Source organism: Petaurus breviceps, unplaced genomic scaffold (genome assembly GCF_028583685.1).
Source record: "Petaurus breviceps papuanus isolate PSGF00001 unplaced genomic scaffold, PetGlider_PUasm1.0 188, whole genome shotgun sequence".
NCBI classification, from domain to species: domain Eukaryota; kingdom Metazoa; phylum Chordata; class Mammalia; order Diprotodontia; family Petauridae; genus Petaurus; species Petaurus breviceps.
The window spans coordinates 649,039-668,874 of record NW_027185804.1 but is presented as its reverse complement, the minus strand read 5'-3'; the positions used below and the strand labels follow the sequence as shown (position 1 = coordinate 668,874).

The 19,836-nt window shown below is 39.3% G+C and overlaps 1 protein-coding gene across 2 annotated transcripts in view; it reads left to right on the top strand.

The window, feature by feature from the left end:
* The window catches only part of CUNH11orf58 (chromosome unknown C11orf58 homolog), a 408,817-nt gene extending 389,182 nt beyond the window's left edge, over window positions 1-19,635 (top strand). The window contains exons 1-5 of one of the 2 annotated variants that reach the window (XM_069091142.1): window positions 5,633-5,854; window positions 7,751-7,834; window positions 15,581-15,641; window positions 17,775-17,884; window positions 18,938-19,635. In XM_069091142.1, the coding sequence (XP_068947243.1) occupies window positions 5,792-5,854; window positions 7,751-7,834; window positions 15,581-15,641; window positions 17,775-17,884; window positions 18,938-19,177 (558 nt within the window). In that variant the 5' untranslated portion in view covers window positions 5,633-5,791 and the 3' untranslated portion in view covers window positions 19,178-19,635. Of the gene's footprint in view, window positions 1-5,632; window positions 5,855-7,750; window positions 7,835-15,580; window positions 15,642-17,774; window positions 17,885-18,937 lie in introns of those variants that run through there. The other variant, XM_069091141.1, reaches the window with a different exon arrangement.
* The last annotated feature ends 201 nt before the right edge of the window (window positions 19,636-19,836 follow it).

The following is a 19,836-nucleotide window of genomic DNA, read 5'->3' as shown; positions in this document are numbered from 1 at the left end:
GTTACTTAACCCCAATTGCTTAAAAAAATAAAAGAAACCCTAACCTCCTTCAAAGCTCAGCTCAGATTCTACCTCCTGCACCAGCAGCTTTTCCTGATCGTCCTGTTTACTTGATAGTTCCTTTACCCTCCTTAGATTATCTTCTGCTTAATTTTTGGTGAATATGGCATACTCCATAACAGAATGTGTAGACTTCATGAGGGTTCACTGTTTTTCATGTTTTACTTTATGTGCCAGCTTTCTCAACTGTAAATCAGGACAATTATAATCTCTACCTCACAGGGCTACTAGGATGAACACAAGGGGATGGTATGCATAGTGCTGCAATGTACCTTAAAATGCTATATATTGATTATTATCCCCAGGGCTGAGGGGAGTGACTCACACATTTTTGTTGTTGTTCAGTTGTTCTGTCATGTTCATGACACCATGTACCACAGCACGCCAAGTCCTCCTATCTTTCTATCTCTCAGAATCTGTCCAAGTTAATTGTTTCCATGATATTATCTATCTGTCATCCTCTGCTGTACCCTTTCTCCTTTGGCCTTCAATCTTTCCCAACATCTGGTCTTTTCCAATGAGTCCCGTCTTTTCATTATGTGACAAAAATATTTAAGCTTCTGCTTCATTATTTGACCTTCCAGTGAATAGCTTAAATTAATTTCTTTAAGTTTTGAATGATTTGATCTCCTTGCTGTCCAAGAGACTCTCAGAAGTCTTCTCCAACACCACAATTTGAAAGTTTTAATTCTGCAACACTCAACTTTTCTGATAGCCCAACTCTCAAAGACGTTGCTACTGGAAAAACCATAGCTTTGTCTATACCTCTGTCTGCAAAGTGATATCTATGCTTTTTAGTATGCTGTCCAGATTGCCATAGCCTTCCTTCCAAGGAGCAAGTGTTTTTAAATTTCATGGCTGCAGTCACTATCTGCAGTGATCTTTGAGCACAAGAATATAAAATCTGACACTACTTCCATTTTTTTTCTCCTATTTGCCAAGTTCACACATAGTGAACATAATAGATGCTTGGTTAATTGAATTAAATCAGAACTGAGTTGCCATACAGTTAGCAGCAGAAATAGAGGGTCAGTAGGATTTTAATCTACTATGAATAAGTAGTCATCCACTACCAAAAAATAGTTTCCAGGAGTCATGGTCTACCATTTTGGTTGTCATTAGTATTAATTAATGGTTCCCTCCTCTGGCATGGCTCATTCTTACAGCAAAACTGTCAAGTTAGGATGCTTCTTTTTCCATCTGCATTCATAGAAACAAGATTTCTTAAGAATAAAGTATTGGTTTACATTTTTCTCTGTCTGAAAGATAGAGCAGAATACATGCTCTACTTCTGGCAGAATGAATTAGATTTTAATTATTAGATAATTAGACTTACCATAAGTTTTTATACTGTTCTGTGGATATCTGATATCTTAACAGATTTCACACAAGTTAAACTTCATGTCAATAAAGAAGTCACTACTCCCATTATAAACTTACATCACATTGGAGTCAGAAGATTAAATTCTAACTATAGTGACTTTGGACAAATCACTTCCCCTTTCTAGGTTTGTTTCCTCCTCCTCAGTAAAATGAGGGGGAGGGGGATCAGACTAAAGGAATTCTTAAGGTTATCTCCAGTTGAACTAGGGTCCTTTAGATTGAAGACAGGACTTTCTACATCTTGTGTAACCACTTGGGGGAGTGCTGTAGAACAGATAAACTTGTTCAAGTGCAGGTTGTACTAGATGTAATAGTAATGGAATATAAAGATCCCCCTGTATTGGCTTGGGTTTTGGTGTTAAAACCCAGAGCTTGTTAATCCCACTTGTGGGATGGACTTGTTGCCGTGAAAAGAGAGGGCTGGACTGGGAGGAGCTGGTGATGTAAATTTGGAGAGACACAAGAGAGAGGCAGAAGAATTTTTGTGGAAGCAGCATCTTGGAGGCAAAGAGAGACTGAGAGGATTGCTGAGGGCCACTTTGAATTGACCAGGACTTTTGACAGCTGCCACCCAGAGCTGCCAAGGACTGAGGAGACATGGCTTTTTTGCTGGTACTTTGTCTGTCTTTTTTGATGTTGTTTTGCCAGATTTGTCCACTGGTGAAGGACAGTGCTGTTGTTGCAGAAGTTTTGGAACCTTGATGTTGGTTCAGAGCTCCAGAGACTGTTCTGCAGAGTGAATACTGTCCACTGGTGAAGGACAGTGCTGTTGTTGCAGAAGTTCTGAAGAAGGACTTTCTTGTTGTATGTTTACAGAAATCCTGGAAGAGGGTTTTGTTAATGTTTTCAGGGGTCCCAGGACTGTTCTGCAGACAGAGAATGAATTAATGAAGAGACTGGCAATGTATCTTGTGGCCTTGCTAAGCTTTGTCTCCCCAGGAACAAAGATTGCTGAGAACTTGCCTAGTGTCAAAATGAAGAAAAGACCTCCATTTGGGTATTAAGTGCTGTGCTTAAGCTTGTTGTAACTCTGGGGTAGATTCAATTGTGATCCAAGGGTGGGGAACTTTTGACCTTTTTGTGCTCTGTGATTGAACAAATGAATGTACTTTGCTTATGATTGGAAACTAATCTCCATTTCAGAACAGGGGTTTTGTGATGGACTAAATGAATGTATAGCCTAGGGGTGGAGTAGTATTTAGAAGGGGGACTTTGTGACAGATTAAATCAATGTAATGTCCAGGGGTGTGGTAGTACTTGGAGATTATTTAATCACACTTAGTAAATGCTGTATTTTGAATGAGGTCATATTTTGATCTTCTCTGTTCTTAATTTTTTCACTGAATAAAATGGAGAGCTCCTATGCTGGTATTTTGAACCTTGGGAAGTTGCCTTTGCTTTGCATTACATTACATTACACTAGATGACCTCAAAGGTCTCCTGGAACTGATGAAGTTGGTCCAAATCTAATTAGAGACACAACTTCAGCCAGTTTCTAAGGGAGTAAAGAATTGAATAAATAAGGTCATATACAAATACAGGTCTGAGGTCAGTTTTAGTGATACAGGTTCTAATAATATTGAGAACCTATCAAGTGTCTACTAAATGCAAAGCACCATGCTAGGGATGTGTGTAGGGATGCAAAGACAAAATAGACAACTGTCTCTAACTCCAAGGACCTTACATTCATTCTACTGGGGGATAGTTAGAGATTCTAGAAGGGAAGGAGTGAGTTCCAAGGATTGTGAAGAGGTAATATCAACTTCAGGGCAGCTAGGTGGTGCCATAGTGCCCAGAGCACTGGGCCTAGTCAGGAAGACTCATCTTCCTGAGTTCAAATTTGACCTCAGACACTTACCAGTTGTATGACTCTGGGAAACTCAATTAACCCTATTTGCCTCAATTAATTACTCATTTGTAAAATGAGCTGGAGAAGGAAATGGCAAACGATTCCAGTATCTTTGCCAAGAAAACCCCAAACTGAGGTGGAAAAAGCCATGAATTTGTTATCAGAGGACCTGTGCTCACATCCTGGCTCTGCTGTTTACTCCCTGTGACCCTGGAAAAACTGCTAGCCCAGACTGCTGCAACCCCTTAGTTGGTCTCCCTGAATTGTCCTCCAATTCATCTTCATCACAGCCTGCAAAGTAAGAGTCCTAAAACACAGGTCTCACCATGTCACTCCTCTGCTCAAGATTTTCCATCTCCCTATTCCTTCAGGGAATAAAATTCAAACTCCTCTATTTGGGAATTAAAGTCCTTCACAACCTACCTCGAGTTTATCTTTCCATGCTAATCATATGTTATCTCTCTTGCCACCCACCCCAAACTCATGCACCTACTTTTCAGATGAACTGGCCTACTTGCTGTTCTCTGTTCCGGACATTCTATGGTGAGTCTCAAGTGCCTTTCCACAGATTATCCCTAAAGGAAGCCTGGAACATACTCCTACTTCTTAGAATCTTTAGCTTCCTTCAGGGTTTAGCTCAAGGGCCACCTCCAGCAAGAGGCCTTCCCAGATTCCCCAAACCCAATTCCTTTGTATTTATTTTGCATTTTCTTATATTAATACCTGTCATTTTTCTCCAGCAGAATATAAGCTACTTGAGGGCAGGGGCTGTTTTCATTTGTCTTTCTGTGCCCAGCACTTAATGAATGCTTCTTGAGGGCAGGGATCTTGTTTTTATTTATGGAGGCAGCTAGGTGGTACAATGTCTTATAATGCTGGCCTGGGAAGCAGGAAGACCTGAGTTTAAACCCTGCCTCAGACTCTTACTAGCTGTGTAATTCTAAGAAATCAACTCAACCTTTCTCTCAGCCTATGTTTCCCCAACTGTAAAAGGAGGATAATAATAGTATGTACTTCATGGGACCCTGAGGACCAAAAGAATTAACACATGATGCTGCTTTGCAGGCATTAAAAAACTACGTAAATGCCATTATTATTGTTTGTATTCGTAGCACTTAGCAGTGCCTGGCACTCAGTAAGGACTTAAAGCTTTATTTTCTATTACCTAGGCCGGCTAGATGGCAACTCGATAGGCTTGCTCCGAATTCTATGTCTACCTATATGAGTGGACAAGTCACTTAACCCTTCTGTGCCTCAGCGTCTTCATGTATAAAATAGGATAGTAATGACACCCACCTTCCAGCGTGGGGACTTGAGGACGAAATTAGCTCGCATACGTACAGCTGTTTGCTAACATTAAAAAGGTATACAGTACATTCCAAACGCCAGCCCAGTTTAAAGCTATTAAAAGCTAAGACTTTCAGCTGTTACTGTTGACAATGCGAGTTCTTTCTATTATCTCCAACTGATAGTGTACATATTTTGCTCGCGCACAGCTCTTGGCAAGCTCTCGTCCCCGTTGGTCTTCATCTCGAGGGTGGGGGTGTCTTTTGGCTTTCTTTGCATCTCACACCCATAATACATACTTATTGACCGTTTCCCCTTGGGTAAAAATGGAAGATGTGGTTGGACTACGAGGCCTCTGGGATGGCTGGGAGCATCAGGGCCGACTCCAGCTGCCTTTGTCGCGCTGCCCCACCCCCACCTGCCCGGCCGCTGGAATTCACCCACAATCAGAAAAAACGTCCCCTCCCTCACCCCAGCCCAGCAGGTCCTCGGGGCCTGCGCCTGCCCAACTACAAAAACAAATGGGGGGAGCCCCTGGAAGGGCCTGTTCAGGAGGCTGCCCGCCGAAGAAGGCAGCCCGGGCAACGCAAGTCCCCACCTGCACAAGCTCTGGAGGTCAGGAGTCATTTTTTTTTTTTTAAGATTTTGGCCGGGGTCCTGGAGGATGACCATATGTCACTAAATTTGAAACCGGGGGGAGGGGAGAGGGGAAGGGAGAGAGTTCATAACTACAGTACAGACGGCGAAGGCGACAGCTCCGCCTCGAAGAAAGAGCCCAGTGGCCACTTTGCAGCCGCAGCCGAAGACCTCGAGACCTCCGCCTCGGGCGCAGCCTCGAGAATGGCCGAAGGAGGCGTAGTTTCCGAGGGCACTCCCGCCACTCAGCGCGAGAGCGCCGCATGGCTTCCTGGGAGTTGTAGTCCTTATTCCTGATAACTCTCTTTGTTTCTGTCACAGAAGATCGAGTCAGAGAACTACAATTCCCAGAGCGTTTCGGCTGGAGGGGTGGGGTGGGGAAGGAAAGGACGAGCGTCGCGTCGGCGGCGTGGGCGGAGCGCGGAGACGACGCTCGCTGAGGAGGCCCGGTTCGTCCCGCGATTCCGAGAGGCGCTGAGCTGGGCTGCGGCTGCGGCGGCTGACTGTGGGTGCCGGCGGCAGAGAAGGAGAGCAGTGGGCGGCCTCGGCGCTCCCCTTGGCCGGGTCGGCGGGAGGATGAGTGCGGCCCGAGAGTCTCACCCGCACGGGGTGAAGCGCTCAGCCTCCCCTGACGACGATGTAAATAACAATGGCGGGGGAGGGGGAAGGGACAGGCCGGCTAACGAGGCCTACTCGTCGGTCCGAGGCCCGGGCAGGGACGACCCGAGGACGGTGGGCGCCCCACGCCTGGGAGCGGAACTGGGAAGACGGGGCTGAGGAGGAAGCGGTCCCTGGTCCTTCTCGGGAGAGGTGGGGGGCGGGGAGGCGCTGAGAGCGACCTGTATTTAATTTGGGCTGTGAGGGGTGAAGGGGTTCCCCACCCCGGCGGTCAGGGGCCCGGGCGCGTGCGCCGCCGAGCTTCCCCTTTGTGGGAGGTGCGCGTCCGAGGCTCCCTGCTGGGGGATGGGGGATGCAATTGGCCCCCGCGAGCTCCCGTCCCAGCTGGGCACCTTGTGGGGACAGGGACGGCCGTGTCGGAGCTCAGCTGTTAGGAGGGCAGCGGAGATCTCCAAGCACCTTTACCGCCAGTCTAGCATTGGGCTGCTAAGAGTTAACTCGTGAGAATGCACGAGCTCGGGACGTTGCATCCTCGTAGGTACTACGGGGGTGATGAGGCTTCTGGCCCGGGGCCCCGGGAAACACGCGCGGCTCCATCTGGCTTCCTCCCCTGGTCCATGTGCAGAGGTCCTTAGGCTTAGTGCCTCCCTGCGCACTTTAAAGCCGTTTGTCACCGCTTCGGTTAGGAACAAAGGGACCGTGCAGCCTTCGGAGCAGGAAAGAAATAAGTCGTCTGCCTCTCTAGGACGTGGGGAAGTGTCTGTTGTTTAGAAATCCCAAAGAAGCATACGTGCATACAAAATGTTGGAGTGGGCAGGTGGAAATTTGTCATGCTCTGTTACTGCTGACCTTTAGATACTGTTAGGCCTAAAAAGTGTGGGCACGGAAAGGAAGGAGGTCGTTAATTTAGCAAACCAGGCCTGGTTTCTAAAACTCGTTTTAAAAAGATTATCTTGGTGGGTTTTATACGTTGCTGCCGTCGGCTCCTGCAAAAAATTATCTTAAGAGTTATCTTCTCTTTTAGAACCAGGACCCAGTACTTGGTGTAAATATTTGTGTTTTAGAATAACTTGGCTGGCATGTTAAAGAAAACTTTTTTGAAGGAGGTACTAAAGAGATCAAATAAAGAGTGGTTGCATTGTGCATTTCCAATTAGGAAAGTAAATAATGTAACACTTTGGGTAGATTCTTGCTGTTGGTTTTAAAAGACTTCAGAGGAAGAATCAGTGTGATCATGACTAAAGATGATATGTTAGAATTTGACGTTAATTCGCAAAAAGTGAGCCTGAAGAATTGAAAGGATGTTGATTCTCTTCCTAGAAATGGGAACATCAGAAAAGGGCCCTGGTTTAAGTAATGGGAGGAAGGAGGAAATATATATATATATATATATATAATTTTCTTGTTTCTTTTATTTAAAGTATGTTAATCATTAAGTTTAGGGAAATTAAAGGATCAGAAAACACATCAATAACTCAGGTGGGAATATAGATTTAGGAGGTACCTAAAATCTAAGTGGTATTTGAAACCATAGGAGTAGATGAACCTTTCAAAGTAATGAAAATAGAACACTAAGAACAAAGGAAACCATCCATTGAATATGCATTAAAACAGCGTCACTAGTCAAAATTTAGTTTGAGTGTCTCCTGTCCATGGAAAAGAGCGGGGGACAGGGTATGAAAAGGTAAATGGCAGTCATTTCTCCTGATAGTAGTTAAAACAAATATATTTGATTTTAAATAGTGGTGCACTTATGTTGACGGCAAATTTGGTTATTCATTTTCATGGGTAAACTATATAGAAAATTTAGGTATGTTAATCTAATTTTTTTTCCATTTCCAAGTACATGTTAATGTCATCCTTTCTTCCTCCCCCACTCCCCCTAAAAAAGCCCTAATTTCATCATTTCTTGTATAGATTGGATCTAGCAACTGGGAAGCAGCTGACTTGGGCAATGAAGAGAGAAAACAAAAGTTCTTAAGACTAATGGGAGCTGGAAAGGTAAGTATGGGGGGGGTGAAATTCTTTAAAAAATATGTTTTGCAGTGAAAATAATTTTTTTTAATATTACAAGGGGAAAACAGTTTGCCCAAAAGGAGAGAGGAGACTTGTTCCCTATTCCATTATTCTGTGTCACATTAGCTAGTTAGAAAAGTTGTCATCCTAGAATTTGGGGAGAAAACTAGCTGGCCTGAGAAAGAGAGCCTTATCCGTTATCTCCATATCTCAAATCCTAAGATTATTTGATTGATAAAGGAAAGAAGGTAAAAGGATGATGTGGCAAAAAAGATGATAGGGGAGTCTTACTGCTCTTTCTCAAGTGGCAGATCAATATATTTTGTGAATGAATATAAAAGGAATATTTCATGTAATATCGACTCAACAGTTGTTGAGGACATCCAGGTGCCATGGTGTAATAGATAGAGTGCTAGATCTTTGGGTCAAGAAGACCTTATATTCAAATTCTGCCTCAGACACATAACAAATATGTGACCCTGGGAATGTCTTTTAACTTCTGTCTGCCTCACTTTCTTTTCCTTGTCTGTAAAATGGAGATAATAATAACATCCACTTCTCAGGGTGGTTATGAGGATCAAATGAGATTTTGTGTGTGTGTGCATATATTTTTATGTAGCACTTGGCAAATCTTACAGAAATATTAGCTATTTTGACACATTATGCCTAACTCCTACTGTAATGCTACCAGTCATAAATTAGATGGAGCTAATTTTACAAAAAAGACCGTTTGGAAGCAATTTTCTTGCTTTATAATCATCTGGAAAGAAAGCCCTTTCCTAGAAAGCCTTCTCTACACTCTGAACTTCCAAAGCATGCCTTGTCAACCTCAAAGGGATGTCCCATAACAAAACTAGTGCCGCCCTGCCCCCATCACATTCTGCCAAGAAGTCGAGTTTCCTCGATGGCCTTCCCACTCCATCGGAGGTTACTACAAAGATGCTCTGCTCTGTTCTACCACCGCTTCTGCTGCTCCCAGGCATACCTTGCTTTCCCACTGAGTTTCAAAGCAGGTGGGAAGAGCACTAATCAAGATCTTCCCCTCAAAATACAGCCACTTTCACTTTGGTGTTCTACTTTCTCCTCAAAGGAAATAGCAGCTCTCCATCTTACCTGCTTTGCTCAGCCTCTGGATAGCCAGGTCTACAAGGTAGATTGGCAACCAGGATAGGGAGGATGAGCTGGATCAGAGAATTGGATGTAAGTGAATTATATAAAAGGTTTGTGATAACAAGTGATAGAGATAGATTAGTCTTCTGGGAAATCTAAAATTGCCACCCAGAGTTCAAAAAGACCATAAAATAATAGGATCCAGTAGCTAATAAAGCAGCCAGTCAAGTAGTATTCTTTCCCTCCCCCTCCAAAAAAATTCCATCATAATCAGCTTTTAAAAAGACATATTTACAACTAGCCTAAAATAACCTTCAGTTCATAGTTATCTGATATTCAGCAGTTATTCCCTCCTGTATTCCTTTCCATTGACTTCTGAATTTGTATAAATTGAACTGACCTCTGCTGTAATTGTCATAATCTTACATGAATACGTGAGACATCTTGTTTAAGAACACTATAAAAACCAATAAGTATGGTGGATTTTTATATTTTAGTCTATAATGTGGTTTTAAAATGTGATCTATAAAAAATTAGATTCTAAAGCATATCAGTTCTCTTCCTCTGTTTTCATCAATAAAATCTTTTGATATTCATATACCATTCTTCTACAGAAGCTGTAGGAATTATAAACTAGGCCTTTGGGTAGTGTTAATTCCACTTGAATATTTTTTGGTCTCATTATTGGGGTTGAGTGGGGGAAGGGAGAAGTGCAATATCTGATGTTTCCTTTTTTGGAATCTTGTTCTTTTCGAGATATGTTCAAAGTAATCCATGACTACCTTTAGAATTATGTTGCCTTCAAATCACTTTGGTATGTAGTGATCATGTTCAGCCTACCTTCCAGACTTGATCTTCTTAAGTACCATGTCCTCATTGGGTGATTAGTCCACATGTGGTAGTTCACTATTGTCACTGAGGTTGGCTCACGGCCTATGAGATGTGTCCAATCCATGTCTGGTGTGTTCTCCTTCCAGTACATTAATTTTCTTGGGGCAAGCTGACTTAGCTGGATCTCAAAACCAAGTCTCTTTCTTTTTTAATTAAAAGGTTTTCCACTGTCTAGTGAGTCTATATTGCTGGTAGTTTTATGTCATTTTCCATATAGTATTTGTAGATAAGTTTATGCCATAAAATTGATAATGCCTTTAGCTCCTATGTTTCTCTACTCTGTATGGTAAGGAAAATGTTTGTTCTCAAAAGCAATTTTAGAACTTTGAGCTATTTTAATGTAGCAGTTGTTTTGTGTTCATTTTTCTCTGAAAAATGGCGATAAATTGAGTATATTTTACCACTGTCCAAGTCCTATTTTTTAGAGTCAGTTTATTTGGAGTTGATGTTAATACTTGTTCAAATTCATAATGTTTTCAAATTTGGTGTTTGCTTTGAACTTTGCTCTAACCTAGTCAATAGTCTTTATAAACAGCTAATTCACAAACGACTGATTTCTATATAACAAGTTCTATTTACATACAGCTTTTTCTAATTTATAGTAGGAATATTTGTAGACCCGAGTGTAAGATATGGTCAGTTTAATTTTTTTATGATGCCAGTTGAAGCCTGTCACATCCAGAACCTTCTAGCTCTCTTTTTAAAGTAAGTATTGATGGTATGTGGGAGTGAGGCTTCTGAATAGTCTGCACATCTTTTGCCTCTTTGATATCTTAACATCAGATCTTATTTTACCACATAGGTTTTTGCTATCCTTTCTTGATCCACCTTGTAAAAGTCCTCTAGTATCAGGCTGTGTGTTAAGTTTTTTGGGGCATCTTTGTCAGGTTCTCTACTTAATTCTTTGCAGTGGATGTTAGCATAAATTGCAGTTATTTTGTGTTGATAAATTTGCTTATGTTTATCACAAACACCACAAGACAAGATGACTAAGTGTCCTTTGAAATTGTTTCTTGTTGCCTTTGGACAGAGTAAAACCAACTCCTTTATTTGTATCTCTGAGGAAAACTGGGTAGTCCTTCCCACTGATCTATATAACTTGTTTATATATTCCTGTTTTAGTTAGAATAAGACTATCAATATGAATATAGTTTGGTTGCTCATAGTTGTCAGTTGTTGGTTTAAAAATTACAGATTAAGGGTATAAATAGTAAAATTAATGTTTTTAGACAGACTAGAAATATATTATTCATAGCACTTTTTGTCCCCTCTTCTCCCACTGTCACTTCAGAAGCATAAATAGGCCACAAAGACCAAAGCCCATTTTGTATTTTTATCTATTTTTGGTTAGCCATGAAAGAAAAAAAAATAATCCCCTTGTGGTAAGCCTTCTTTTTTTTACATTAGACCTGTATGTTTTACATGTAGTTTTACATTAGACCTGTATTTGAAACCTTTCCATCCTGGTAAAACCTACCAAAGCTTGTACTGTGGCATAGCCTTCAAAAGTCCAGGGTCATCTCAGTCATAATGAGGCACTAGAGTAGGAGTTTTCCGGAGAGATAAAAGATCATTTAGTGAAAAATGCAGAACCACATAGAAAAAACTAAAAATCTGCAATGGAGTGTCCAAAAAAACTGTGGTCAAGCAGTGATTAACAAACTAAGCTCTGTAAGCTTTAAAAAGACAGCCACAAAAACTTGGACAAATTGATTAGTGGATAAGGTGGATAACAGGACAAGGAAGCTGAACTTCCTATTCCAGAGAGTATCAATATATAGTATCGATTTTAAGGGTTTGCAAAGACAACATTAAAAAACAAAACCTCACTTGTAAAATTACTAAATAAAATATTTGCCAACAGTATACAACCATATGTTTACATTTTCATTCGTTATAACCAAGCCAGTGTTTTTACATTATAAATGCAAAGCAGGTTAAATATTAGGAGAAAAACTATCATTAACATCATTAACAAGAGCATTTTTCAAAATCACAAGATCATAGAAGTTGATGCATTGCAAACCTTACATAAAATCTGACATTCACAAGTATTCCCCTTTATGCCACCATTTAACACAAAAGTAGAAATATAAGCAATCTCATTAAGACAGGAAAAGAGGATTAGAGAGATTAACTTCAGAAATGAGGTCAAAATATTATCTGTTGTTGACATAATAGTATACCTAGAAAAATCAGTATTAATAAATGAATTCAATGAGATTACAATATTTTTTTTAAAATTCACATACCTCATTGGATCCCTGGGCTCATCAATGTCAGTATTCCCCCCTTCCCCCCCCCCCCCCAAAAAAAAAAGGCCAGATGACATCCCCTCCCCACCATCTCAGGCTGAACAGAATTTGTCTATGTCATCTAGCAAACTCCACAGATTGTATGCCCAGGACATTCCACATACTCCAGATCTCTTGACTGATATAGTGCAGATATAAACGGAGAACTGGGGCTGTCTGGTTAACCTTACTCACCCTATATGTCATTCTCATTTTTAAGCAAGATTTTCCATCTTCCAGTTAAGGGGAAACAAGATTTAGTAACAGTGCCACAAGTAAGTAAAGAGAATTAACTGGTACACATGATTGTATAATAATAACTATAAAGCTCCACCAACCCAAAACACAAGTCCTCTGTTGCTTAGCTAGTAACATTTATCATCCACACATGAGGCTGATATCTGATAATAAGCCTCTCTGCCAGAATTTGTGCCTCATGGTAATTCCATCATTGGGAATGGACCCTCAGAGTGTTAAAGAAGAGGAGAGGAAAGTTAGCAGGTCAAAGGTTTTTATAGCAACAGTATTGGTAATTGAAAGGGGGAAAAAACCCTGACAGAAGGCTAAAATGTTCTAAGAGTAGGAGTTAAACAGGAGTTAAATGTAAATAATTACATTAATTAGATTAGAAAGCTGAGATAAAACTGATGGGAATAATATAAGTACGTTGTTTATGAAATAAAGAAAATGGAATGAGAACAAAGTATATATTGTAACTATATTAAGAAATATAAAAGAAATGTGGGAATAATTGGACAAAGAAATAGAGATAGAATCTTGGAGAAACCAGAGAAAAGTAGATATAATTATAACTCTAGCCCTTTAAAGTTTTGCAGTGTGCTTTAGTGTACATTCTCATTTGATCCTTACATCAACCATGGGAGGTAAGCACTATCTCAATTTTACAGATGAAAAAATTAAGAGATATGATCTAACAGGTGGCAGAAACGGGAATTGAACACAGGTGTTCCTGACTACAAGTCTAGCAACCTAACATATTCCACTGGCATTTTGTGCATGGAAATCCATTTATATAAACAGTTGAAAAGAAAATTCCATGGGGTCCTTAAATGTTGGTTATGATCATTTTTAAAATCACTATAGAATTGGTGATATTGCAATTAAATTCTCTGAGGCATTTCTTGTCTTTGTTGACACAACTCATCCTGACATAAATAACGCTAGTACTACAGTCTGTCTCCACGAGAGTATTAGTTACCTGATGAGAGCTCAGAACTATTTAGCAAGTGCCTGTATACAAAGAAGGGAAACTGTTTATTACTATTTTTTAGTCGTACTATAAAGTTAAACCACCAACAAAGACCAACAATTAAATAAACACATAATAAGGAATAAGAAATTGTTGCTTAGTGTGTAGTGTTTAGCTGGAATTAAGTGAGACCCAGCTGAAAATCCCATCCTTATAAGCTCTATGACCACAGGTAAATATCCACACCTGGATCCTTTACATATTCAGATTGAATAAGAAACAATAAAGCCCTCAATGTTGGGCAAAGGTTAATAATGAACAGACAGCTCCATAGTGTATGTGATTTTTTTATTATATGATTAGAAATAAAAATTACAAGTAATGAAGTACTATTGGGATTCCCTAAAGGAGAAAAAATAAAACAAAAGCGAGAAAAGCTTAGTGTATAGCATCATTTACCTTAACTGGAATTGTTGGCAAGTAAAATGTTTTTGAATAACAGATTACTGCAAGTTAAACTGTTTAAGCATTGAAACTGCCTCTTAAGTAAAGCTGTAGGAGCCTCTATCTCAGAGCAAATCAAAGTATATAGTGTGCACCAAAATATTGAGCAATATTGCAGCTGTGTACTTTTAGAGCATCACTTTATTATATATTGATCTTTCTCTTAACCATAATCTTTCAAAAGAAGCATCATGAAAATAGAGAACTAAAGTACGTGGTAACATTGGCAAAGTTAGATAAATATGGAAGAGGAGAAAGTTAGGAAAGAACTTTAGAAGATTGAGAAGATAGGAATTTAAAAACTCTAGAAACTAGAGAATTTTGATAATGTGGAATCAGTGATTTGTATAGGGAGGTTTAAAGAATGTCAGGAAAAATTTAAATCAAGGTGTTTTTTGTAGCTCATTGTTTTTCATGTTTGATCGAGGTTTTAATATGTTCATAGGTTTAAAAATTTCTGGTGCTTCAGTTTTTTTAAATCTCTTACCTTTCTTCACACCCTGACCTCTGCCCACTTGCTCTCCTTTCACTTCTGGCTCCATCCATACTGCTCTGAAGACATTCCACCCCTGCCTTGCCCCTCCCACACAGACGCAGTGCATTCCATCCTCCCCTCTGCCAGACTCCACTCAAGTAGCACCTGATACCGCCAGCTGCTAGTACATTCCCAGAACTACTTTTTTTTTTCCCTTTTGATATTCTCTATGTAGTTTGATATATACCTGTTAACTTCCCTCAATAGAATCTAAGGTCCATGAGGTCAGGGGCTTTTCATTTTTGTCTTTTTATTCCCAGCATTTAGTGCAATGCCTGTCACATAGGCACACTTAATGAAGTACAAATGAGGAAGTTAGACTAGATGATTTAAGATTCTGTGAAAAGGGGGTGGCCAGGTGGCTCAGCGAGGAAGAGCATGGACTCCAGTGTTGGGATGATCTGGAGATCGAATCCAGGGCTCAGACACTCAGCACTACACCCAGAAATAACTGGCTGTGTAACCTTGAGCAAGTTACTTAACCCCGATTGCTTTAAAAAAAAATTCTGTGAAAAGGGAAGGGAACAAGCATTAAGTGCCTACTATGTGCCAGGGATTGTCCTAAGCACTTTACAGATCTCATTTGATCCTTACAAAAACCCTGGGAGATAAGTGCTCATATGATCCTCATTTTACCATTGAAGAAAGTAAGGTAACAGGTTAAGTAACTGTGCAGGGTCACATCTAGTAAGTGTCTGAGGTTTATTTGAACTCAAGTTTTTTGTTTTTTTTTTGCTCCAGGCCTCGAGCTTTATTCACTAAACCACCTCTGGAGCTATGACTATAAGAATAGTTTGGGAGATTTTAGGTAAAATCATTATGCTTAGCTCTTATTTAATATTCTCTACTCTTAGAAGAAAAGATTAACTTTTGATAGACAACTGGTCTGCAGATTATTAGGGTTCTCTTTGCTTATCTTATGACCAGAATTCATATTTTAAAGTCTTCCAAAATAGATTTGTATGTTTTACTCTGGGTCTGAAAACTAAAAATCAAAATGCCTTTTTTGGATGTAGATTTTGGGGGCTTCTGGCTAGTCAAAAGGCTCTAACATGGGGGTCCTAAGTGATTTAAGATTTTATTGTGTATCTGAACACAATTGCAGACATCAGAAGCTTTTTAATCTGCATGGGATGTATATCTGTAAAGATATTTGAACAGTTTCTAATTTTCCATCTTTTAAATAGAAAGAACATACTGGCCGTCTTGTTATAGGAGATCATAGGTCAACATCTCACTTCAGAACAGGTAAGAATGTACAAAATAATTGAAGTAAGGATGTTTAAATGTAGTGAATATGAAAAAGTTTGTAACTTTTAATAGTGTGAATTAATTGGATCTGTGACTGGAATTTCAGCCAAAGCATAGTTCCTTTTAAAAATTTTTTTTAATATGAAAAGTTAAGCGTTGAATATACTTCAGTTTTTGTTTCTATTATTTTGCCACGCTGGCATATTTATCCTTCTTAATAAAATCATTGATTTTACCTACATAAATATTTCTGCTGTCATGGAGATATCTTGATTTCTTTTACTATTATATTAGCACCTATAATTATAGTAGTCATAATAAATTAATAGGATCATGAATTCAGAGCTGGCAGGCACCTTAGGAACCATCAGATCCAACATTCTGGTTTTACACATGAGAATACCTAAGCCTAAAAAGGTGCAGTGACTTGCCCAAGGTCACACAAGTGATAAATAGGGTTGGATCTTAGATCTTCTAATGAAATCTTTCCACCATTCCATGAGCCTACCAGCAAACTGGGTTAGTCTCCTAATCAGAATCTAGAATTAAAGTCTAAACAAAATCCCTAAAGGGGACAGCTAGGTGGCGCAGTGAATAGAGTACCAGTCCTGGAGTCAGGAGGACCTGAGTTCAGATCCTGCCTCAGACATTTAACACAAAAACTAGCCTTGTGGCCTTGGGCAAGTCACTTAACCCCAATTGCCCTCCAAAAAAAAATTCCTAAGAATAGTCAAGAAATTAATAGGATTTTCAGGTTGTGGGGCAAAAATTTGCTTTGTTAGAATTGTAGCATGAGTTTTGACTTGAGCAAAGCTGTTTAGGGAGGACACTGAAAAATGAGAGACAGGTAATCGGTTGAAAGGGTACAGACAGTTCTTGCTTTAAAGTGTAGCATTCAGCAGACATATGTGAAACAGTTTTTACATAATAGGAATTTACCCTGATAAATGGAGGAGAGGTTGGAGGGAGTCAGGAAGGCGGCCCACACTCCCATGGATGAGGGGGTCAGCACACATTTCAAGGACATAATGGGGGCTGGAGCAGGAGGCAGCACACATAGGGCCTGGTTGGAACCAAGAGGAAAGACAAGGTGGGATGGGGACAGATACAGGAGAGAAGGGGAAACATGCTGGGACCCTCCCAGCCCAGCACTCTAGAGCACTTCAGTTCTTCTTTGACTTGGAGCAGTGTTTGGGTTTGGTTTAGGTTTTTAAGGTGGGGGGGGGGGCTTTAAAGGTTTTGGGGGGGGGGGGTTAGAGTACCAAGCCAAGGGGTAGAAGCAGAGAGAGAAGACAGTACAGTAAAGTACATTGGTGGGTTTTTTGCAATATGTATTTCTTTCAGAATTCTTTGTGTAAAATAAGAATTGTCTAAATTCTATTTATAATCAAAGAAGTTATTTTGAATCCTTGGTTCTACTACTTAATACATATGACTGGGACCAAATCATTTAGTGCCTCAGTTTGCTCATCTGTCAAATGAATAGGTTGAACTAGATGATTTCTAAAGTCTCTTATAGCCCTAAATCCTGTCATTTTTCTTACTTAGAACTGCTCTTTAAAAGAAATTTTTTTAGTTCACACTGCACAGTACTTGAGTAAACAGTTATTTAACTTTGAAAAGGTTCTAGTTCTTGACCTTTCATAGAAGGTACAGCATTTAGCTGCTTCTGTTCTTTAAAATTGAGAACTTTGTGAGTCAAACAAATGGTTATGACACTGCGAAGTTGATGGTTGTTTGGATTACTAAAGGATGAACTTCCCCTTATAGTTTAATATATCAAAATGGGTATTAGGATGTGTTAACTTACTATAATAAATTTTAATGCAGAGAAGGCATAAGGGCATAGCCCTGACAAGTTGGAATTGAACACTTTGAAATTGAGAATGTTGGTTCAACAATTAGTCACCAGTATAGATGAGTACTCTTGATAGTCCCATTTAGGCCTTTTGAGCTCTTGAGTAAAAAGTCTTGTGGAGTTCAAATGCATCCATGAAGTTATAATTATTAAATCATAACTCTTAAAAATCAGCCCTGTATATTATAGCCATCTGTATTATGGTTGTTTTGTGTAATCAAATGTTTTTATTAATTTGACTGAAACATAACCAAAGTACACTGGACATGCAGGGGAAGAAGATAAGAAAATGAATGAAGAACTGGAGTCACAGTATCAGCAGAGTATGGACAGTAAATTATCAGGGAGATATCGTCGACACTGTGGACTTGGCTTCAGCGAGGTAGTAATTAACTTATTTTTATTCATTGGGAAGACATCATCTAAATAAAATTGAGGAGTTTTAATCAGTACTAACCTGGGGATTGCAGGATTGTTGGCAATACAAAAAAAAATTTCATCTTGAACAGTTTAACATGATAGGTTACTTTTTTTTTAATGGGTTCCTGCCCTCAGATAATCTAGAGAAGTGATGTGAAGCTAATAGAAGTGGCCACTACACCATACTTGAGGATCCCTGCAGGCCACATATGCACTTAGAAAACCACACCATTTATAGATATCGGCACATTAAAATCAGATAGCTACATCTTAATCAGCTTTGGGCTTCACACTGGAGTATTGTGGGCCATATATGGCCCTTGTGTGTTTTAACATGTTATTTAGAGGATTGTTTTAAAAATAAGATACTTTAAAATTAGATTTTCTTTATGGTGAATTCTGCTTTATATCCAAGCTTTAGCATATGTGCTTTCTAAATGTAAACTGATATAATGTGTTAACAATTGAACTTTGTTCTAGAACAGAGGTGTCATATGCTGCAACAGAGTGCAGCCAGAACCAGAATGAAATGTAATTGGGAAATAGTTAACAAAATAAAAATACAGTAGAACATTGATAATTTTACTGTGTAGTTTTCTACATCAGTATGTGTGCACAGAAATCCTTAATTGTGCAGCCCCATTTTCTTTTTGAGTTTGACACCACTGCCCTAGATAAACCCTTCACCCACAAATTACATCAGATTTTTTTTAAACTGGCTAATGAAGCCTCCATTTATCTTTTTTCCCTATCATATCACTTTGAGTTCCACAGTAATCCTTAATATTATTTTAAAACTGATGGGAGTTACCAGATTACCAGTAACATTAATTAAGCCAAACTTAGTCATCTTTTGTCCTTAAAACCTTGTAAAATGGGATGATAACTTTGAAAAAGGAAAGTTAAATTTTTCACAGAGCCTAGGTCCTTTACTTGTGTCAGGCTTTTCAGATTCCTTTGTTGTCTTCTAAAACAAGATCTCATTATAAACAGTACATACCTCTTTTGCTTTTAGTTAGAGGATCCTGATGGGGAAGGTGATGCTGCTGGACATGATGATGACGATGACGATGATGATGATTCACCTGACCCTGAAAGTCCAGAGGACTCTGAAAGTGATTCAGAGTCTGAGAAAGAGGAATCTGCTGAAGAGCTACAAGCTGCTGACCAGCCAGAGGAAGTGGAGGACCCCAAAGCTAAGAAGGATGCAAAGAGCAATTACAAAATGATGTTTGTTAAATCCAGTGGTTCATAACTCCAAATGTGTGATTAGTCTTTGTATTCAAAGTAAGCCTTATTGTTATAATGCACAGTGGAGGACTGCTTCTATAGCACAGACCTTTGTATTATAATTTTAAAAAAAGGCCCTTCTTTTAAATAATTACAAAGAGTGTTTGCTTTCAGATGCCATGGATTACAATTTTATGGGCATGATTATATCCATTTTTGTAAAATATAAGAGTTGCATTGTACAAAAGACAAATAAATATGATTCCCAGCTTCCTTTCACATTATCATCAAATACCCTCTAACTACTCCTCCCCCCCTCATTTTTTTTTTTAGTCCCTTCTAATGAAATTATGTGGGGAACATTGTTGAAACTTAGTACTATTTTGTGGGTGTTTCTGTTTTTGACAGCTGTATGTTCCATTCTCTTTTTTATTATTTTTGTCCCTAATGTTTTCTCTTATAAAAGTTAATTTGATAATGTGATGGTGCGTTTATGAGAAAAATACCTCTTTAATTATAATACTTTGATGTAGTAGAACTGTTCGTCATGGAAATATCTCCTGGCATTGATATATATATTATAATTATTATTATTAGCTGGCAAAAAGAATGGGTCTTTAGTTTATTGTAATTTTTCTAGCTCTACTCATGAGCCCAAAGAATTGTGGCAGTAGATAGTATTAG